The sequence below is a fragment of the Ursus americanus genome, chromosome 17 (assembly GCF_024610735.1).
Source record: "Ursus americanus isolate L20-20 chromosome 17, mUrsAme1.1.p, whole genome shotgun sequence".
NCBI classification, from domain to species: Eukaryota; Metazoa; Chordata; class Mammalia; order Carnivora; family Ursidae; genus Ursus; species Ursus americanus.
In genome coordinates, this window is record NC_142143.1 from 30,542,700 (window position 1) to 30,565,675 (window position 22,976).

The following is a 22,976-nucleotide window of genomic DNA, read 5'->3' on the forward strand; positions in this document are numbered from 1 at the left end:
TTGGGAAATACTGAAATCCTCTATTTTCATTGGCCTGTTAATTAGGGATACTAAATAAATAAATATGTAGAATTTGACTAGATTTGACTAGAAGAAACAGTAAAAGTCTGTTATCTTTAGTGCAATAATTTGAATTGGCTTTTAAATCAATGAGAGAAATTATTTTCCATGTCTACACTATTTTTTCCCTTCACTTTCAGAATGTACGAAGCCAAGTTGAAAGAATTGGAGACTGATATTGCCAAAAAAACTCAAAGCCTTACTGATCTTAAACAGCTTGTAAGACAAGCAACAGAGAGGGAACAAAAAGCTAAGAAATACACTGAAGACCTCGAGCAACAGGCAAGTAATTTTTCTTTCCATGAGAAAATAATGCATTATATGTCAAGCCGCTCCCTGGCATTGTCTTACATAGATGAAAATGAACACTTGATAATTCCTCCCCTAGAAGGCCCATCGAAGTGAATGGCACTACCGTTCAACCATTTGTTTAAGCCCAAACCCTTCGATTATCAGTTCTTTTATCTGTTTTACCCTATATCTTTTTCATTAAATCACGTCAGCTTTATATTTTCAAAATATAGCCCAAATCTGATGTTTCAGCACCTCCCACACTGTCAGTCTGGTCTAAGCTATTCTCACACCTGAACTATTCTAGTAATTTCCTAACAGGTCTCCCTGCTTCCACTCTTGCCTTGCTTTACCTTCTCCCCATCCCTGATGTATTCTCCACGTAGCTGCTGAGTCATCCTTCTAAGCATAAAGAAAATCACAGCATCCCATCCTCGGAGTCTCCAAATGGTTCCCCATTACCCCAGAATAAAATTCTCAAGTACTTTTCACAGCTTGTAAAGACCTACATGGTCTGGCATCTGGTTTCCTCTCTAGCCTCATCTTTACTTCCCCTCATTCACAATATTCTAGCCACATTGGCCTTCTTTCAGTCCTTTGACTAGGCCAAATTCATTCAAGCTTCAGGATCTTGGACTTGTTTCTCTTGTCTAGAATACTCTCCACCAAATATTCTCATAGCCCACTCCCTATGTCTCTGCGTAAACGGAGACTCCTCAGACCTTCCTTAACCCTGTACCCCCTTCCATGACTCTCCATCCTCTTACCGTGAGTTGTTCTTGATAGCCCTTCCTTCCATCTGGCACTGTTATCACATCACATGCTGTTTGTCTTTGTCTTCCCCCCCACTAAACACGTAAGGACCATACGAAATTGCTGGAAGGGACTTTACCATCACTATATTCCCTGTGTCTAGGACAATGCCTGGCATGCAGCACTCAGTAATTATTGAACGAATAGTGAATAGAACACAATAGATATGTACTCATATCTTATGTGCTTTTGAAAACCCAACTTTTATTTTTTTTAAACATTTATTTTTTTAAAGATTTTTTATTTATTTGAGAGAGAGAGCAGGAGAGCGGGGAGGGTCAGAGGGAGAAGCAGATTCCCCACTGAGCGGGGAGCCCAAGGCAGGACTCAAATCCAGGACTCCATGATCATGACCTGAGCCGAAGGCAGTTGCTTAACCAACTGAGCTACCCAGGTCATTGAAAACCCAACTTTTTATTCGCTTTACTGAAAATGTGTATCTTTATAAAACATCATATTTCCACATCAGACTTTGTCTTCTAACTTTTCATTGTGCCCAAAGATTGAGATTCTCAAACATGTCCCTGAAGGTGTTGAGACAGAGCAAAGCCTTCAACAGGAGCTTCAAGTTCTAAGGTACATTGTCTGTTCATAAGACTTTTAATATAACCAGCTTTGCTACATCTAGAGATTCGGATTTTTTTTTTTTAAGATTTTATTTATTTATTTGACAGAGAGAGACAGCCAGTGAGAGAGGGAACACAAACAGGGGGAGTGGGAGAGGAAGAAGCAGGCTCCCAGCGGAGCAGGGAGCCCGATGTGGGGCTTGATCCCAGAACCCTGGGATCACGCCCTGAGCCAAAGGCAGATGCTTAACAACTGAGCCACCCAGGCGCCCCTAGAGATTCGGATTTTTCAACCTTGCTTACAACCAAGCTAACAAGCTTATCAGTCTTATTTCATCCTTTTAATGGCAACTCTCTTACATAATAGATACTGAAAAAAGGGTAAACCAGATCCTAATTAAGTGTCAAGCTTCTAATTTAAGCTTTCTTAATATAGTAAAGAATGTATTAAACCTTAGTTTCCCAGAGGCAAATATTAATGAAAGACAGAAAAAAAATTATTTACTTCCATGATTCTGTGCAGAATCAACAGACAGAATCATGAGGTTTCTCCAATAGGAGAACTCTTAAAAATGACATCAGGTCAGACTTTTAAGAATCATGAAGAATTTTCATTCTCTGATCTCAGTTTGAGAATGGTAGCATTGCAGCAGTGAGAGTAAATGAATAAATGTTTACCTTTATAAATTATCAGCAAATTCTAAGTAATTTACATTACACAGTTCATAAGAAATACCCATGTATTTTGTGAAGCAATGCGTGTTTTTTTGTTGTTTTAACACATAATCATTGTGTTCTAGATTAGCTAATACTCAGCTGGAAAAAGAAAAAGCAGAATTAATCCATCAATTAGAAGTTGACAAAGACCAAAGTGGAGCTGAAAGCACTGTACCTGGTAAAGTATTTTCTACTTCTAGGATATTAGCTAAACCAAGTTTTTGAATTAGAGTATTCAGATTTCTGATGACTGTCTTCCTATAAAATCAAATCCCTGATAGCAGGTTTTCAGAGCTCTTTCCTTCATGCAAGTCATGTTCCCATCGAGTCCTCTGAGTTGCTTATAAAAGCAGGTACTCAAGTGTTTTTATGTTCCATATGGATGTTACATTTAATCATGATACAGTGCTAAGCTATGAGCACTAGGTCTGTGGTTTCCAGTTTGTAAGGATAGGCCCTTTTAAGCCCTCTGAACATTATCTTCTAAATATTATTGTCCTCTTGTTATTTTAAGATTTTATTTATTTGAGAGAGAGAGAGCACACAAGCAAGAGGAGGGGCAGAGAGAGAGAGAAGCAGACTCCCCACTGAGCGAGGAGCCCATTGTGGGGGCTCCATCCCAGGACCCTGGGATCATGACCTGAGCCAAACCATGGCTTAACCAACTGAGCCACCCAAGCGCCCCTATCCTCTTGTTATTAACTTAAAAACTACATAGTAGACATTGCCTACATTCTTCTTCCCTTTTACAAAGTAAAACTGTCTAGTCTTCTACATGCTTCCATTCACAAGTGGTTAATCATTGTATTGCTATGTGCATATGTATGCATATGTACATATATGCATTATGTATACATACACACACAATTAACAGTTGACCCTCATTATTTTCAGAGTCTGTACTTGTGAATTCAGCCACTCACTAAAATTTACTTGTAACCCCAAAACCAGTACTCCTGGTGCTTTTGCAGATACAAACAGCAGTAAAAAATTTAAGTTCTGACCCACCTTTTTCCAGATGAGATCCAGCAAGGTGAGGCTCTGCATTATTTCAGCTCTCTCCTACGGATGAGCAGAGGATGGAGACCGTACAAGGCAGTGCAGCACAGGGCAAGCTCTGGTTCTGGTGCCAGACTAGGTTTAAATCCGAACTCTGACACTTATGAATGCGGCGTCAGGACAGTCACCTGACACTTTGTTTTCTCTTTTATAAAATAAAGAAAATAGAATCTACCAGGATGAGTTATTTCCAGGATTTAAAATTATACTGTATGTGAGATGAGTATGTATATGTTTTCCCTGAGAGCAATGAATGGTTCAGTGCTCACGAATCCACTGTTCATGTTCACTTTTGAGAACATCACTGTTTGTTAACCGCAAGAATCATTTGTTATGTATAGTTGATAGTGTGATGGAAATGGCAAATTCTGTCCAAAGGATGATATCAATTTGTACCTGAGCAATCTGAGTTTTTCATATAGCTTTTTCAGTATCCTACCACATATTCCTGTTGCTACTTTGTATTAAAGCTATCATGTATGAGTTGTACCAGACACTATGCTAAGTGCTTTACAAGCATTTTATAATTTTTCTCTCCCCGACCCCAGCATTTTATAATTTACCTTTTAAAGTTCTGTTTGTTGAGTACTATTGTCTCCATTTTACCTATGATCTTCACCTTAAAGAGGTTAAGTAACAAGGTCACAACAGCTAGGCAGGATGAAACCTAAATCTGTAGAACTCCAAAGCCCCTCACCATTCCCTGCTTTTGACCATGGAAACTCCCTTACCTACCTCTTGGTGACTAATAAAACAGTCACATAAATCTCTCAACAGTATCCCTTACAGCAGCCAGCTCAGGGTACCAGATAGCACACTCCCAAAAACCTGTTGATGCTGTTGACATTTGACAAGTTCTTTCTTTCTAAACCTCAGTTTCCTGAGAGGGAATTTCAGAACCCTGTATTCTTCATCTATTTAAAGGAGATTAAGGATACCTATCATATTTCACAAAGACTGTTACAAGGTTCAAAATCAAACTAAAACTGTCTTGGCAATTCTCAAGCACTATTTATTTATTTATTTATTTATTTATTTATTTATTTATTTATTTATTTTAAAGATTTTATTTATTTATTCGACAGAGAGAGAGACAGCCAGTGAGAGAGGGAACACAAGCAGGGGGAGTGGGAGAGGAAGAAGCAGGCTCATAGCGGGAGAGCCTGACGTGGGGCTCGATCCCAGAACGCCGGGATCACGCCCTGAGCCGAAGGCAGACGCTTAACCGCTGTGCCACCCAGGCGCCCCTCAAGCACTATTTAAATACAAAGTAGCAACCAGACTGTGTGGTAGAATATTGAAAAAGCTGTATGAAATAGTCAAAGGCTGTTCAGGTATAAATTGGTATAATCCTCTGAAATAGAATTTGCCATTTCAATCATGCAATCAAATACCATTAAGCTAACTTTCGGAAAGTGTTGTACACAATAATCACTTTTCCCGCACTAGTTGATTACTAATCTGTGTAACATATAGCATCTCTTTAAGACAATCAACTCAATATAGCATTACAGTGATTAAAAAACAAATTTATAAAAAACTGTTAGCACTTCCTACAAAACTGAGGGAGGTTTCAAAAATTAAGATTTCGCTCTGCTTTCCAAAGGAAGATGGGTTCTGTTGACTATTCCCAAAGGAAAGGATGAAGAAAATATTTCTTGTCTCCAACTTATAATTAAGGAACCATATCAAGGGAACCTTAATAGAATAGAAACCTTCCTCATTCAGCACAATGTGTCTTGCTGCCCATTATTTTCTCAAACTTTTGCATTACTTTTAAAATGTTACCCTTCAATGGCTACAAAGTGTTTAATGTAAAGAAAATGTTTCTAGCAAAGATGGCAATTAAATAAAAAAATCCCACTTGTCCACTGATTCTCGTTATAAAATAAAATGTTAACTCCAGGTGAGGGGGGTGGTTAAGGATCCAGTAAATTAAAACCGTTGTGCTATATTTGTGTACTTCACATTATCTGACCATAGTATTAGGATTTATTCATCTTTGTATTATCCACCCTGCCTGATGTGTTTTTCATGTAGTAATTATGCAGTAAATGTGTACTGACCTACAGACCTACACGGAATAGCCAGTACTGTTGGGCACCAGGAGCATTTGCAGCTATAGGTGTAGCCCCTTACTTTACCAGTCTACTTAATTCTTTTGTTGTCCTTTCAGTGTTTCCTGGCTCTAGAATTTTTCTCTGGAAAATAATTTCTTCCATGTAAAAAAACTAACCTGATTCTGCACTTCCAATACCCAGCAGATGCCTTTTCTCTTGCTGTGGAATTATAATACCTGAGAGAGGTAGCATTACAGTATTCACAGTCTGGAAAGTGTTTCAGCCATAAAATGCCCTATTTTCTAGGCTTTAGTTTAAGTTTTCCACTTATTCTCTAAAACAAATCCTTTGTCAGAGTGGGGAAAAGCAGAATCTGATTTTTGTAACTTTCTTGGCAGATCCTGATCAACTAAAGGAAAAGGTAAAAGATTTAGAGACACAGCTCAAGACCTCAGATTTAGAAAAGCAGCACCTGAAGGTAATTTTATCTAATTATAACATTATAAATGTTTTGTGAAAACTGTTAAAAACTTTTATGAACACCAACTTTGAGTTTTAAGCATGTATCCTAAAAATTCCTGGGGTTACATTTAACCTTGATATTGCAGAATTCATTACATTCATCTGTGTTAAAAATATTAAACGAGAGCTACAAAAAACAGACCAAACAAATAGGACTAAAGCGAAATTTATTTTTAGATTCTCACAAATACAGCTCATTATTTTAATACTAAGTTTTGGGTCACACTGGGAATAGTGTCGTTTATTTCCTTTTGAAATCCTTTTCAGGAATAGCTCCCTTTATTAAAGAAAGATATCTGCCATGCTTTATCTCTTTAAAAAAGAGCATAAGTTGAAGAATTAACTAGTGATCACAAGCTTTTCTAAAGTTCAAATTGTCTCTTCACCAGATGCCTCTTAGCCAAGTAGAAGTCCTAGAGTTTTCCTAATTCTAAATATATTTATAAGCAGTTGACTATTATTAATTTAAAAATAATAGGTATTTGTAAAGAAAATATAAATGAAGCCTAAACCAAGGAATGTTAACTAAAATAACTTGTGTTGGTAATATCCAAGTCTTTTGACACACTCAGTGAGAGTATCTGATACGCTTTTGGAGAAAGATTAAATGCCATCCCCTCCCCCCCATTTAAGAACTGATAAATTTTAGTCAAAAACTAGGACATAATTTACAGAACAAATAATTTGATTTGCCAGCTAACAAGTTAGTTACTTAAGCTGTACAATGACACCTTATTAACAAAATTCTAAGAAAATATTTCTGCCTACATAGTATATAAGTATATTAGATTATTCAGGTTACTTTGGATTCTGTGTTTATAATTGTCTCTTTAGTTCAAATCTAAAGAATATATTATATTCCTGCATACCTTTCAAAGATACCATATGTTTCTATTAGGAGGAAATAAAAAAGCTGAAAAAAGAACTGGAAAACTTTGATCCTTCATTTTTTGAAGAAATTGAAGATCTGAAGTATAATTATAAAGAAGAAGTGAAAAAGAATATTCTCTTAGAAGAGAAGTTAAAAAATCTTTCTGAACAATGTGGAGTTGAATTAACTAGTCCTGTTGCTGCTTCTGAACAGTTTGAAGATGAAGAGGAAAGTCCTGCTGATCTCCCCATTTATTAAGGACTACCTATACCTATAGTTTCATTTAACTGTTTATTAACTTTATAAGTTAAAACTCCATCTGGAAATCAAGCAGGTCTCTGACCTACATGATTTCCTTCTTATACCCTGTACCTTTATTAAATTGAAGTTTTAGTAAATAAAATTATATGAAATTTTAAACATAATAGAAAAGTATATTTTTGATGACTTTTAGAGTAAGTTATGACAAATAAGTTATGATGAATTTCTGTATACACAACGCTTAAGTTTTTTAAAGAGTATGTGGGTGAGCTTTAATAACTTTAACATTTAAAATTGGGGTTTTATATATACTTATTTATATGTGTGTTAAGACTCTAGTTTTATATATATGTACATGTATATAAACATGTTATGAGGTCACAGCCATATATTTTGTTAAGTTTTAGAAAAAATTTATCTTGAGATATTTAATTTTTAAAGTTAATGATCCAGAATTGTTGGTTTAATTGCAGTCTTTAAGGTAGACAGAATCCAACCTTTGTACAAGGTAGGGAGCTTATTATTACATTTTTAAGTCTAGTGGCTGAAATTCATTTGCTGGTTTTAAATAAAATTTTGAATACAGACCTTTGCAACTGGGAAATTGATTTCTTCATATGCTAGAAGACATATTGCTCTATTAGATATGGAACCTTCAGATTTTTTTTACCTTCCACATATGGCAGAATATTCAAGATTCAAAGATAACAATAAAGCTGATTCTTAATTGCATTTCTAGTTTATACATCAAGTATTATATCTTTGAGTCTACCAAATTTCTGATTATCTATTTTAGAAAAAAGACTAAACAAACACTTAGTATCAAAGGCATGGTCATACTTGTTCAGGTTCATGTTGATAATAACTGGTTTTGAATTCATGTAAGTATCTGGAATTGGCCAGCATAAACCAAGATGATGGCGATGAACCTGAAAAGAGAAAAAAGGGTATTAGCTTTAAACTTTTTTATCTTCATTCATTTGTAAGTATTTATTTTTAATGCCTACCATCTGCCAAGCACTATTTAAGGTTCCACTTTATCTTACCCTTTGTTTTTTCATAGCTGTTCTCCTCCTGACATATTACATATTTACTTGTTATTGTCTCTCTTCCCCATTAGAATGTGAGCTTCATGAAGGCAGAGACATTGTTTTGTTGATTCTGTATTTCCAGCACCTGGAAACATGCCAGGAACATATTCAGGAGCTCCACAAAAATTTAATGAACAGTCTGTGTTGCTGAATACAGAAGCAAGCCCATTAAAAAATATGGGTGGGGAGGCGTTCTAAATATCGTGTAATAGAACGGTGCTTTTTGCTCTGATTGCAATTATGTAAGTATGGTTAGAACATACACAGTGTGGGCATATCTGGCAGATGGGGGTGTACAGCAGTTCCGGGAAGTGACGCAAGGGTCAGATCATGAGTAATCTTAATGTCACTAAGCAGTTTTATGCAGCAAAAAACATTTTCAATTACTGTAAAGAATGGACAGAACAGGGATAAGACTGAAAGATAACATTTAGGATGGTGATAAACTAGGTCAAGCATAAATCTTGGCTTCAATTAAAATGAAAATTAACTGCCAACTGGCTGGGGAGAAGTATAGATTCAGCAGATCACAATCTTTAAGAAATAATCGTACCTATGAAGTAATGGAGAGAGGGGTTAAAAATGGCATCTCAGTTTTTCAATTGTTGGGAGTCAGGGGGTGGATATGACTAGGTCCAGTTCTGAACATTACTAATTTCAGAAGTAATGTGAGAAATCAAATAGACAAGTACAACAGACAGAAAGGGCACAAAGTATAAAAATTCATTCTGTAAATATTAACTGTTACCTTGGCACCTTTAACTCAAATTTTATAATCAAGTAAGTTTGGGAAATGCTGAGTTAAACTAAGTTGGTATGGATTATCTCAGAGGCCATTCATTTGCAACATCAATTTCCAAGAAGGGAGTATGTAATATGCAGTTTTTCCAGACATTTTCATCACTTTAATTCTGAAGCACATCTAGGGAAACCAATGCCCCAGAGAATGAATACACATTGGGAAACACTATTGTATAAAGAATGGTGGCCTGTGAGATGAGGAAATTACATTTCTTTACAACACATTAGAATTACTGCAATCTATACAGAATATTCTAGTGCCACTTCTACCTCGTTTTAGGAAGTAAGACATTATCCCGCAAGCTATTTTCTGTCATTACCTTGATTAAACAGCCATCATTGCAATGCCATACTATTCCTTCAATTTTACCCTCTCTGCAACCTTCAAACCAGGATAACAGATCACTGTGCTTCAAGGTAGGTAGATTTCTGATTTGAAATGCCCCATGTGGTATAAGAAGATGTAATGGATGCTTCTTGCTTCCTAACCCTAAATGTTAAAAATCTCCATTAGCCATACAAAGGTTTCAAAAAAAATTGAGAAAATTTACTTCTCCAAATAAAAAAAGGCTTTTAAAACATTTAGCACTAAATTTACCAAAAAGTATAGTTGGTTTCCTAGAAGAGAGATATACTATAAGTGATCTCATTCGAAACTGCCACTTCATCCCATTAAATATAAATTTCACCTTCATACAATCTACACCAAGGGTCACCAACTATGACCCATGGGCTAAATCCAACCAGATGCCCATTTTTGTAGTTGCAATGGAACGCAGCTCTACCCATTCTTTTAAGTACTGTTTATGGCCTACAAAACCTAAATATTTACTATCTGGACTTGTACAGAGAAAGTCTGCCAACCCCTGGTCTATACCACTAGCCAAGTTCAGCTATCATTCAATGTTTGCCAAACAGCCACTCCGTATCTCCGATAACTTGTATAATTACTATCGTAACTTCTTTCCACCTGCCAATCAGACTGCTTCCGATCCCTATTTGGACTTTGCTATTCCAGCTTTAATGTCCTTGGGTCTGCAGCCATCCTCCTGTCAACAACTGTCCTCCACAGTGCCCTCTGGACTTGTACTTAATTCACCGTACTACAGATTGTGATACTCGATTCACGGTTAACTCTTAATTTACTCTTAGCTGTTAATTAATGCTAAACTGATTACCTAGCCATGAAAAACACAGGATTTTCATTCAACTCATTTCACCTAAATTTTAAAAAGCAATGAAAAGTTACACTTGATTTCCCTTTCACACATAGTTCTATAATATTACATGAAAGAATGAGAGGCTACCAGCAACTTTCTGGAATAATAAAATGGTTAGTCATGCATAAATTTCTCCATGGACATAAACAGAAATGGCTATAATTCTAGGAAGCTATTTAGCTCAACTTAGTCATTTCTTTATGTGTTTTAAGTTGAACCTAGGAAGCTCTCTTTATACAGTTACTGTGACTGAAGAGGAAAAAGGCTTCACTCACCATATGGGTTTCCATTAATATTTGTTCCTATAAGCTCTAGTGTTTGTTCTAGGAGATCTGAGAGTGGCACTGCACTAATTTCCAGAAGCCCAGGATCATCAGGATGATGCTTCAGTACCAGGGCAACTTCGAATTCGTAATTCACTACAGAGGAATGCCAGCAATACTGCTTGTTGTTTTTCTCCACTGGTACCCAGCCTATCATGTAAAGAAAAAACTGTCATGACATTGCTTTTCTTTGGATTGAGACTTGAAGCAATTTTTATTTTTGTTATAAATTTTCTATGTTTTCTGGATGTTAATCACACACAGATTTTTTTTTAAATCAGTGGAAGTGTTAGCAGTTTTACTACTTTTTTAATCCTAGTCATTCTTTGAATCATAAGGTTATTTTTTATTCTGTTGAGGAATTAACCTGCTTGACAGTTCACTATCGCGCACTCAGTGTTCCTTTCTAGAAAATTTTCAGTAAGAATTGAATGCCATTCTAAAACACAGCATTAAAAACTTTTTACCTTTTTTTTTTTTTTTTAAGTTTTCTCTCTACTGTCTCTCCAGTTTCGGGGACAACAGACCTATGCAATAAGTGTTCCACAATTTATTGTATTGTTGCAGTATCTGCTAAACAATGTATTAATTCCACATGTACTGAAGGTTATTACTCTTCCTTCTCCTAACTTCTGCTACCAGAATAGGCTCCCTCATGTGGACAATTATCAAACAAACAAAAACTAGGACATATATGCCACTGTGACCATCATATTTTTGACCTTCAATACTGAGGTAACTGTAATAACCTCTTTTCTGGTCCTTTAGTCTCCAGGGAAACTTTTATCATAATCTCGCTTCAAAACTTTAAATTTAGTTCTGTCATACCCCTGCTTAATAATCATCTTCAGGATGAACTTCAAACTCCTCTAAATAGAATATAAACCCCTTTAAGATCTGAGCCCATTCCACATCTCCAGCCTCAACTTTTATAATGTCCTCCAATGTCATGCACCCGAAGAAGTGGTGTCACATAAAATTCCCACGCCTCCGTAGCACTCCTCTTCATGGGAGTTTCCCTCTTCCTTGCCAGCTAATTTCCGGGTTCTTAAGCTTCAGATGTCCTCTCCACTCAGAAACCTCCTCTAATTATCACAGGCTCGTGAGAATTCTTCCTCTTTTCTCTGACTATACCCTTTGTATACTTTCCTTTTAGTTCTTAAATCATAGTATTGGTGGATTTCCCCTAGTGTCTAAAAGATCATGGAGGGTAAGGTTCGAATCTTCATTTTTGTATTACTAGAACCTAAAAGTACTCTGCACATTACAGGTACTCAAAACACGCCTGCTGAACTGAACCTTAATCTGGGGTATCTTTCTACTCAGCACACTTTTACAAAAAATTTCCATTCCCAGAAAAACTACTTATGCATTTTAGAAAAGTTTTCGCTATACCAGGAATGTGTCCATTTTCATCAGGCATTGGATTCCCGTTTAATTGTTCTGTTTCCTTCGCTGGTATCCAGCACTCTGGAACAGGTTTGAAGTCCTCCTCAACATTCCAAAAAAATTCTAAAAGAGTTAAATAATTTTATATGTGGTGATACTTTAAAAAATATAAAAGATGAACAAATTCAAAGTGGGAACAGCTAATAATAAGCCCCATAATATCAGGTATTATATAATTTTTCTCCATTATCACCATGATGTGACTGCACTTCTCAGGGTTAGGGTACTGGCACTTTAAATTTTCAATTTTGGGGGCACCTGGGTGGTGTCAGTTATGCATCTGCCTTCAGCTCAGGTCATAATCCCAGGGTCCTGGGATTGAGTCCCACATCGGGTGCTTTGCTCGGCAGGGAGCCTGCTTCTCCCTCTCCCTTCCACTCCCCCTGCTTGTGCTCACTGTCAAATAAATAAATAAAAATTTTTAAAAGAAATTTTTCAATTTTTAACCCACCACTCTGTAAATAGTGGATAAAGGTCTAAAGTAGCCAATGTTCCAGTATGTGTAGATTCATGATGAATTTTTAATGCACTATAAATACAAATACATAAATATATATATGAATGAGTGGTCATACAGTGATTAATGTATATATCTGCTTATATAATATTTAGATATATTTTAATGTTTAAACATATTGATAATCCTTTGATATTTTTGTGCCTGATTTATATAATTACGTATATGTCTTAGGCATCAAAACCAAAATGTGTTGCTCATTACAAGATATATGTAGTAATTCATGTTTTAATAAAATCAACATACTCTAATGAGTTATAAAAATGTTAGGAAAACGATTTAAAATATTTTTCAGGAATATTCTTTTACATACAAAGATACTCAATTATAATATTCTTTCCCCTACGTACTTAAACTGTAAGGAGGATATAATGTATAAAAATACCACCACAGCAAGAAATAAGTCAAAAATTGCAGGTTATTTAAATCATAAAAAGCTAAAAAAAAAAAAAAAAAAAAAAAGGAAAAGGCCCACTAACCTTTTGAGTTTTGTTTTGAATGTAGAAAATTTTTAAACCTTTTCTCAGCTAATTTGTTAGGTTTTCTATCTAGCCGAGCCCAAAGGTATGGCTGACCTAAAAAAAATAATATAAGGCAAAAGAAAAGTTTAAGAAGCAAACAATAAAACTTATCTTGAAAGACATTTCAGTATGAAGTTTTTTCAATAAATATTAGGGTCATCCTCCCTAAAAGCAGCAACCCTAGAAGACACATTCTAACAGACACATCTTACCCAGCAGTACTTGATGCTGTAAAAAGACTTAAGTCTCTAGTTAAAGAATGATGAGGAAGAGATAAAAAGTAAATATGTGACCCTTTCATAAGGACATTCCACAGCCATATTTTATTGGCAATGAGCATTTGTGAGAAACTGAAGCTACCTCTATACTAAATGGAAACATACCCAGATAATTGTAGTCACACTTTTCCTGAATCATGACTGTGTGCTGTAAGGGTTAGTTCCCAAAAATGTGGAAATTAGGCTGAGCTATTTTGCATGGCTCTGATCCCTGGTCAAGTGATTATTAGTGACGATCTGTCATCACGGATCTCCAAAGTTTTAGGGCGGTGTGCCTACATTCTTTATCGACAACAGTGAGACTAACGAGTCTTATACCTGGTCTCAGTGAGACTCCTGGAGGGCTCTGCTGTTGAGGCTTGTTACTTAGCAGGAAGGTGTCTCCGTGACCAGCAGAATATAAAAATCCCTAGTTGACACTCCATTTTGGATTCTGTTTCCAAGGTATTCCCTGCATACATCAGTGGTTCCTGATGTGACAAAGTGTGTCCTGCCAGGACCTTGGGGGCTGGGAGGAGTGAGGAGCGGTAAGAGGGGGTAACAACAGGCACTTTCACCTGGACTCACCAGACCCCTTGCTGCAATGTACATCCTTACGTTTAATGCCCTAATACTGTGTATCCATTACCTGTAATAAACTGTGGATTTGCAAGCACTGTCACTTTGGATCCTGTAAGTTTTCTTCAGCAATCCAATCATGTTTATCTGCCACTATCATATATGATCACACATAATGATGCACATTTAAGTTTCTTAATATAAATATAAAAGCCTGAAAAATCTTTTCGTTTCTTCAAATATATGAGATTTAAAAATTACTGGTTCAGACATTCTGTATTACTTATTAACTATCCCAATAAATAATATGAAGGACCAGATTAAAATTATATTCAGATTAAAATTATATGAATGGATCTTTTGTTCTTTTTACTAGTAAGCACAGAAATTCATTATACTCATACCCATTAAAATGGCTATCCTCAAACAGAATTAGAAGTGTCGGTGAGGATGTGGGGAAACTGGAACCCTTGTGCACTGCTGGTGGGAATGTAAATCATGTAGCTGCTGTGGAAAATAGTATGGCAGTTCCTCAAAAAATTAAAAATAGAATTACTGTATGATCCAACAATTCCACTTCTGGATATATACACCAAAGAACTGAACGCAGGGCCTCCAGGAGATATTCGTTCACCATGCTCATAGAAGCACTGCTCACAACAGCCAAAAGGTGGAAGTAGCCCAGTGTACACTGATGGATGAATGGTACGTACATAAAACTATGTGGTAAAGACAGAAAGTTATGTGGTTTGTACAACAAACATAATGCGGTATATGCACACAATGAACTGTTACTCATAAGAGGGAGGGGAATTTTGTAGGTACTACAACATGGATGAATGCTGAGGACACTATGCTCAATGAAATAAGCTTGTCATAAAAAGAAAATACCGTATGACTCCACATATATGAGGTATCTAGTAAGCCAAACAGAGACAAAGTAGAATATGGTTGTCAAGGGGGAATGGTGAATTATTTAATGGGTACTGAGTTTCAATTTTGCAGGATGAAGAGTTCTGGAGATAGACGGTGGTGATAGGAGCACAACAATGAACTATACACTCAAAAATGGTTAAGATGGTAAATTATGTTAAGTGTATGTTGATCACAATTCAAAATCGAAAAAATGCATTTCAGAAAAGATTTCCTGATACCAGGAATATGTCTAATTTGCATTTATTTAACTGTTCTGTTTCTCTTGCTGGAATTAAGAGGTAAAAGGAAATAATTAAGATTATTTCTCTCTTTTCAATGCCTTTTTTTCCCTTAACTGACAATTTCTGTTTTAGTTTCTAACTCTTAAAGTACATTAAATTGAAATAAATTAGAGATATGTCCAATAGTAATAAAAACTATGGAGTCAGTACTGGAATCAGTAAAATAAGGGCAAGTTTTAAGATCAAACACAGGTTCTATTCCCAGTTCAGTCATTCATTTATTATATGGTCTTGGACAAATTATTTAAGTTCTCTGAGGCTCAGTTTCCTTATCTGTGAAATGGAGAGGCTTAGTATGCAAATTAGAGATAACATGTATAAAAAAGCATTTATCATATGACCTGCCTTTATTGAGTATTAAGTAAATGTTAATTACCTTCCTTTGCTCCCCCCCCCCCAGAAAGATACAATGATATAATAAATAAGTATAACAACTGGGACTTTATCATTTTGCTCTTATACTTATGTTGCCAAGGGTTTATGAAGGGTAAATGCCCTACTTCAGATATATATATAGTTTGTAAAGTCATCAAGTAATATTTGTAGCATATAGTTTTATTTTACCTTTGTAGGTAGTAATATAACAACATGTTCCATCCACTTTTTCTGTTGGAATTGCACTGTATATATCTGCATCTAATGCCTGGTGACTTAGAGTTTCAGTTGCCAAAACTTTAAATGGCTGAAAAAAAGAGAGAAAGAAAATTGGTTTAAGATAAACAGCCTCTACACTTTCATACATATTCTCACCTGGAATGTTCTTAATTTCACTATTTCTAAAGTACAATCTCCTGTACTCTTCAAGACAATTAAAAAATATTTCTTCCATCAAGTTCTCATGAGTTACTCCCTCCCTTCTATGCTATCACAGCAATACCTGTTTTCCCACACTTATTTGTAATTATTCACGTTTCTTTACCCACCATGAGCTGACATTAGGAACCAAGTCCTATGCAGCAAGGTCTCCGTAGCACAGTGTGTTCAATCATTTACTTGACAATTACTTGCTAAATGCCTTCTATGGGTTAATCCTCGTCCTTGACACTAGGAAATAGAGATTAACAAAAAAGGACCTGTCTGTGGTGGAACTTTCATTTTAATGAGCGAGACAACAGTAACAAAATAATACATACATCAATGTTAAGTATCATAAATGTTAAGGAGAAAAACAAATGGGGAGTCTTTCAGCTTTAGCAGTAGTAAACTGCATAATTCATGGTTCTTCTACTGTCAGGAAGAGAAGCCAAGACCATCAAGAATGGAGAAAAAGAGAGTTTCTGCAATTCCTACCAATTTTTATCTGTAATTTATTTTTATTTTTGAGAAAGACTTATGCCACCGTTTTATAGTGTGAATTATCTGAAGTAACACTCATCTTATTGTGAAAAGCACTGCACAATACTGGTGTGTACAGGTTTAAACCTAATAAATGGAAGTACTGTTTCTGGGTTTTCTGATTCAGGTAGACTTACAAAATTAGCACCATTCTGTTACTGATTCAGTGCTTTCAAGATAAAATAATGATTGCTGATTTATCACTAACTCCTGCAATTAATATCAGAGGACATCAGTTTAACCCGTGGTGGTAGAGCAGTGAAGGCTTGGCCTAATAGCAATGTTGGTGTGTATTCAAATTTACCAAAGATCCCAAGGGAGGACATTACACTGCCCATGGAGCTTTTTTTTTTTTTAATTTATTTATTAAAGAGAGAGCACAAGAGCAGGGTGAATGGCACAGGGAGAAGCAGACTCCCCACAGAGCAGGGAGCCGGATACAGGGCTTGATTCCCAGCCTCCGCCCTGGGGAACTCAGGGCAGACGCAGAAGGCAGACGCTGAACCAACTGAGCCACCCAGGAGCCTCCCTGCTCCATGGAGCTCTTGATGAGCTCCAAATATTCCTTAAGAATCAACTTTCTACCATTCTTTGCCATCAACATGTTCAAAAGACGATGTAAGATACCAAGGGGTACACGAAGAGTTTAAACTACATCTGGAAAAACAAAGCATGTGTGTTTAAAAAGTAAAAGTGAGTATCAACTGAGTGGTCCTCCAATTTCTGGACAGAGATCACTGGGATAACTAAGACAATCAAAAGTTTCATAGAGAAGATCTGATTTGAAAAAATTAAAAATTGTGGAAGTAATCCAGGCAGAGTTGCACAGCCTAAGCAAAAATAAAGACAGGACTGTGCCTGGTATGTTCACAGGATGAAACAGACTTTGTTCAAACAGAGATGTCACTTTAAGAAGGCAACTCCGTCATAAACATACATGGCATTTTCTGCTGCACTGAGCCCAGGCCCCTCATGGTGGGTCCTACAGGCACATCAAGAGTAGATGGGGCCTGATTAATGGGAAGCCTTGACTTACAGTTAAGGATTTGAATGCGATAAATAATACTGTAAGCAAATCTTAACTGCAGAGGGACCTGAGCAGGGGCTTATTTTTCCTGGTGGAAGGTACTTTTACAAACTACCCACTCCCACCAACACACAAAGTTGATAATCACAGATAAAGTGAACCACTATTTGGGATGTCAATATTTCATATTAGGTTGTTATGGCTAAAAAAATAAAAGCTTGTCAAATACTGCTATGGACAGTTAGTTTTAACTGTGGGGGTTTGACCAGTAAAGAACATGATCATCATCATTCTGGTGGCAGGAAAGAACAATCAGGCAGTGCAGTAAGCAGCACACAAACTATTAAGACTCTAACAGTGGTGGCACTAGAAATGTTATGCTATAAAGTAAAACGTGTCGAGGTGAGGGGCGCCTGGCTGGCTCAGTCCACTGAGTGACCCACTCTTGGTTTCGGCTCAGGTCATGATCCCATGGGTGCTGGGATTGAGCCCAAAGACAGGCTCCAGCTTAGTGAGGAGTCTGCTTGAAGATTCTCTCCCTCTGCTCCTACCCCTGCGTGTGCTCTCTCTCTCTAAAATAAATAAATAAATAAATAAATCTTATAAATAAATATAAAATTTTTTTAAAAAGTAAAGCTAAAAGGGTCAAGGGGAATGGAAAATTAGCATGAAAGTACTCCAGAGTTCATTCTTTAACTCAACAACTATTTATCCAGTGCCTACTACAGGTCAGGTCCTATAAACTGGTACTAGATATATAACAGGGCGGTCTCCACCTTAAAGGTCTTTTAGTCTAGAAAACAAGGCGACTGCCAATGCAAATGATGTAAGGGGAGTGGGGGCCTATGCCAAATGCACATGAAGAATTTTTTATGGTGAGTTGGAAGCACTGAATACCTGGGGATTCTGGTATCAAGGGCTTTGCTACACATGAAAGAATGACCCTGATATAGGTTATTAATCATTCACCAGTATTTACCAAAGTCCTTCTCGACTAACACCCGGTGCTGAGAAACACCAGAGGTGGGAACACCAAAGTTAGAATCAAGCAGGTAACTACTGGTAACAATACGTGAGGTCTGATCTTTAGTGACCTAATTAGGCTACTTGTCAACACCACCGGTTCCCTGTTTAAAACTGTTAAAGCAACTCTTCTAAAATCTCCACTTTGTCACCACACTCTTGCAAAGAGGTGAAGTTTGGACTGCGGTGATTATGTTAATATTTAAGGGGTCTTCCCCCCCCAAAAAAGGTGGTAGAAAAAAGGGCTATCACTTAAGATGTGGGTTTTCAATTTCCATGCGACAGCAAGTTTGAATCGCTTTAGTAGAAATATTCTCTCAAAGATTCCTTCCCTTGCAACTAAGGAGGTACAAGAACCTGGAGCTCAGGGAGCAAGAGACCCCTACCCTAGACCTCCCCAGCGAAACCTGCAAAAAGTTCCCGGCCTGCAGGGCGGCTCTAACGAGCCCCGAAGCCCTGCGTCGCCGCTCCACGGGCCCCGCACTCCTCGGTACCTGATGCTCCCTTTTGCTGGAGGGCTCCTCTTTCACCTCCGTCACAAACACACACGGCATTTTCCGCTGCACCGAACCTAGGCGCCTCATGGTGGGCCCAACAGGCAGTGCGAATGCAGACCACGCTTCCAAACAGCGCCCCGGCCAGGAAAGCGCCCCAACAGTCACACTCACAGCTCAAACCACAAACACTGCCCGCCCAGGCAAGGCGGCAGCGTTCCCACGTCTTCCAACACTAAGTGCGGGGCGGGGACGCACGCGCAGAAGCGGCCTCCTGACCGCGGCGCCTTCTGGGAATTGTAGTGTGGGAGCCGAGGTACCCCCGTTTGCACTCCCGCGAGCGTTAGTCCGAGTTGTGATGACCATGAGACAAGAAATCCGTTTCTGGGTTGTGTGTGCTTACCCACACTTAATAACCGATGATATTTATGAAAATTAAAGAATACCAAGTTATAAGTAATGAATTATTTCAGATAGCGATTTAACACCACTGTGGTGAAAGTTAATTGTCTATTTTCTTTAACAAATTCCTGTAGAAATTTAGAAATACTCAGAGACCTCTCAAAGCCTAATGAAAACGGATTTCCCAGGAAGAGTGCTAGAAAACGCTACAGTTAAAACACCTGGGACACACACACACAATAGTAATACTGTTTGGATTACACCTCATTGTGCCGCATAATATGGTCGAAATTGGTTCTGATCTTTGCTGAGTGCAAAATTTAGCCTTAGACTAATCTAAAACCGGATTTCAATCTTAATTTTTTTCATAGGAATCTCATTTATCTTAAATATGAGCTCCAACAGAGTTCAAATGGCTTGAGTTGCTGGGAGTCAACTGCAGAGCTAGTCAAGCAACAGCTTTGACTTATTGCTTAAAAGAATATTGGAGGGTAAGTGAGAAGATGGTCAATGATTGAATAAAATATTAAATATTTAGTAATGGTAGCCTTTTTATTTTTTTGAGGCTTGTAGTCTCAGCAGGGGAGTTCTGACTACTGCCATTTTTATGTGCTTCAACAAGGCCCAAGTCTCATTTCTGTAACTGTGTTACCGGCAAGTACCATAGAGTCCAGGGTTTCCTGACTTATCCCTTGGAAAAGGTATCTATACATAAGAGGGTTTCCAAAGAATAAACATCCCTTAAAATATGCACTGTTTTTTGATTTCTGGATTCAGAGAGGAAAAGAAGAGATTGGCCATTTCATTTACTTTTTCTGCTTATCTTCTCCTAGGAAAACACAAAAAGGACAAAAAAGAAAAACATTTTTTTTTTTTTTTAAGAGGGACAGGGGGAATAGAACACCTGATGCTGGCTGTGAGCTATGGGGACCAGACACTTAGTATTTTATAGTCAAGCACCAATGATTTTCTGTTCCTCCAGAGGAATCCCAACAAGCAGCTTGTTTCATGGGTCTCAAGGGAACAACAATTAAATAACCCTCACAACTATCAACTGCCATTTCCCAAACTGCCACAGAATCTTCTAGGTCCAACATTCTGTCATTTCTGAAAAGGGGTCATCTTCTAAAACATTCTACTTGCTGTCTGAATAGTAGTAGCAAGGCTAACCATTCCTCAGGAAGCACTCCATTTCCAGTGCTTTGATTTCATCAGTGCCTGGAGCAAAGCCTTTGGCTGAGACAAAGGAGTCCAAGTCAGGGGAGAGCCACAGGTCCAATTCACAGTTACAAACGGGGTTCCTATTCTAATGGGTAGCAGCCAGCAGCTTTGCCTGATTGTCATAAACCTGAAGAGCCAGCAAGGAGTTACTACCGGCCCCTGTACTTCAAGTGGTATAATTGGATTACAAACTGGAAGAAATACTTTCTTCTCTGACTGATGTGTTAGTATTCTAGCATGCATCAAAGATGAAAGACACTCAGTGTGAGTCTACATTGGCCAACCCAAAATACTTACAGAATTCTCGGGCCTACTCCCAGCTTGGAGGCAAATTTCCCATTGTTCTTCATTACAGGGAGTACAAATCTTCATGAATATGGTCATAGCTTTTCCTGAAAGACTAGAATGCATTTCACAACAGGAAAGAAGTGAATAAGAAAAGGGGTGAGGGGAAGAAAAAAAAAATGAAAATAGAGTTTTGTTTAAAAAAAGAGAAAGAAGAAATTAAGGCTCCAGGCATTCTAAAGACTACCAAAATGTACAAATCTATTTACCGTTCTTTGCAATGACAAGAAAGAAAGAAAGAAAGAAAGAAAGAAAGAAAGAAAGAAAGAAAGAAAGAAATCCCCATTTTGGTTTTACCTGTTTTTTCTGTGTCTAACGGAATGTAATTGTCCCAACATACTCCAAAAGGTAAAAACACTTTTTCATCCTTTCCCTAATGTAAAACAGGGATTCTCACAATGCTTTAATCATGATGTTACATGTAATCATGCAATAATGGTGTTTGGTAACAGTATTTGGAAATAATCCATGCAGCCAAAAGCCCATAGGCAGAGAGGGAGTTTACCTGGAGGCAAAGACCACTTAAAGATATTTCTTAGAGGTGCTTTTCTCAGCAACCTATGTGCTTAAAATGAGTACCTTACTGTTCTAGAGTTAGAAGGTAGGGCAAAACAGAAGGCAAGATATTAAGTTTATATATATAAAGATATATATATCTACCTTTGCTAATATTTTCAAGGGTTTCACCAAATTTTTATTCTCTACTTCTTCATTAACTTTTAATATTGCCTATTTCTTTTTACTTTTTCTCTTATTTAAAGTTATAGGCGAACAACTCTTTTCTACATTTTAGTTCCTTATTTTACTTCCTAGATTTTTACCTTAAATTATTCAGAAAGTTCATACCAATTAGTCTGTTTTACTTAACTAAAGTGAGAATCCATATGCCTTTATCTTGTTAATTTCCAATTCAAAGTACATTGTATTTTAAAAATACATTTTGATCTACTATAATCTGTCATTTCTATGGCATCTTCTAAGTCACCTCTTATGAATAATTTTATTAATTTCCGCTAGGTTTTAGTTCTTTTAGTAAGGATACTAAGATGAAGAAAGACTTCAGTAACTGCTGATTGAAACATCTCATTCTGGGAATCAGAGTGCTTCACTTTGTCTTCAACAAATTCTCAAAATTTATAGACACTCTGGACCTTTCTGCTATAGGAAGAAGCTATTCCTCCTTTTATGATGGATGAAAAATGAGTGGACTATAGCTACAAGATGAATAAATAGTCCAATTATTTTCAGGTACCTACTAAAATAACACAATCTGAATGATTTTTTTCCCAATTCAATGGAGAGCAGTGAGTATATATTTAAATAATTTTATTTATTATCTTGGAGTATAGATAGTATATTTACCTACTAAAAATTTTTAGTTTTGTTTCCAAACCATATATAGAAATGAGAGTTTAGAAAACAGCTATTTACTTGTGAAATACTTAATACTTTTTAATTATGAAATTATGAACTAGCTTATGTCCCAGAGTCAATCAGAACAATAAAAGATAAAATATTTTATTTTTTCTAGCCTATTTGGTTAATATACTAGAATTGAGGAAGAGAAATACTATACAGAATTCACGAAGGTAGGCTAGCCTACAGTTACGTGTGAGGTCATTTATGATGAGCAAACAATGGATTAGGTAACAATGAGGAAAATTCTGGAAGTTTGAGTTTGTGTGCTTACTAGCAACCACTTTCAACATTTCTGCAAAGCTAGAGAAGGTATCTTCTAATTTAAATTTCTTTAAGAATTATCTATTGTGTAATATACTGTCAACAGGAGGTCAGTTTTAAAGGAATACTACTGATAGCCTGAAAGACTGTGGAAAAGAAATTCTTTTTCCCCCTTACACACTGATAGTTCTTATATTTGCATTCCTGCAATTCTTATTTTAAAAAACATTGGATTAGCAGCAAGAGAGTTGAAA

At 36.8% G+C, this 22,976-nt stretch overlaps 2 protein-coding genes across 11 annotated transcripts in view; one reads left to right on the forward strand and one right to left on the reverse strand.

Moving 5' to 3' along the window:
- Nucleotides 1-7,740, forward strand: part of CEP290 (centrosomal protein 290) — an 82,478-nt gene extending 74,738 nt beyond the window's left edge. For all 9 annotated transcript variants that reach the window (XM_087868876.1, XM_045780000.2, XM_045780001.2 and 6 more), the window contains 5 exons: nucleotides 201-342; nucleotides 1,667-1,740; nucleotides 2,531-2,625; nucleotides 5,965-6,044; nucleotides 6,987-7,740. In XM_087868876.1, the coding sequence (XP_087725002.1) occupies nucleotides 201-342; nucleotides 1,667-1,740; nucleotides 2,531-2,625; nucleotides 5,965-6,044; nucleotides 6,987-7,217 (622 nt within the window). In that variant the 3' untranslated portion in view covers nucleotides 7,218-7,740. The remainder of the gene's footprint in view (nucleotides 1-200; nucleotides 343-1,666; nucleotides 1,741-2,530; nucleotides 2,626-5,964; nucleotides 6,045-6,986) is intronic.
- On the reverse strand, nucleotides 6,239-19,314 carry RLIG1 (RNA 5'-phosphate and 3'-OH ligase 1). 2 transcript variants are annotated; one of them, XR_006776533.2, is made up of 8 exons: nucleotides 19,075-19,314; nucleotides 15,760-15,877; nucleotides 13,101-13,196; nucleotides 12,051-12,167; nucleotides 10,608-10,805; nucleotides 9,433-9,602; nucleotides 8,267-8,396; nucleotides 8,013-8,149 (listed from the first exon to the last, which is right to left on the reverse strand). XR_006776533.2 is itself a non-coding variant. In XM_045780012.2 (7 exons), exons 1-7 carry the CDS (start codon nucleotides 19,162-19,164, stop codon nucleotides 7,961-7,963), a joined length of 978 nt encoding a protein of 325 aa, XP_045635968.1. In that variant the 5' UTR covers nucleotides 19,165-19,314; the 3' UTR covers nucleotides 6,239-7,960. The 2 variants fall into 2 exon arrangements, 1 of the variants encoding a protein (XP_045635968.1); XM_045780012.2 differs by lacking the exon at nucleotides 8,267-8,396 and having other exon boundaries at nucleotides 6,239-8,149.
- Between the last annotated feature and the right edge of the window lie 3,662 nt (nucleotides 19,315-22,976).

Coding starts and splice junctions, on each gene's coding strand:
- RLIG1 (XM_045780012.2), bottom strand. CDS start 19,164: ATGAGGCGCCTAGGTTCGGTGCAGCGGAAAATGCCGTGTGTGTTTGTG. Junction 10,806..12,050: donor TGAAAATGGACACATTCCTG/GTATAGCGAAAA, acceptor TTTACATGATAG/GCTGGGTACCAGTGGAGAAA. Junction 9,603..10,607: donor TATTAATGGAAACCCATATG/GTGAGTGAAGCC, acceptor TTTAACATTTAG/GGTTAGGAAGCAAGAAGCAT.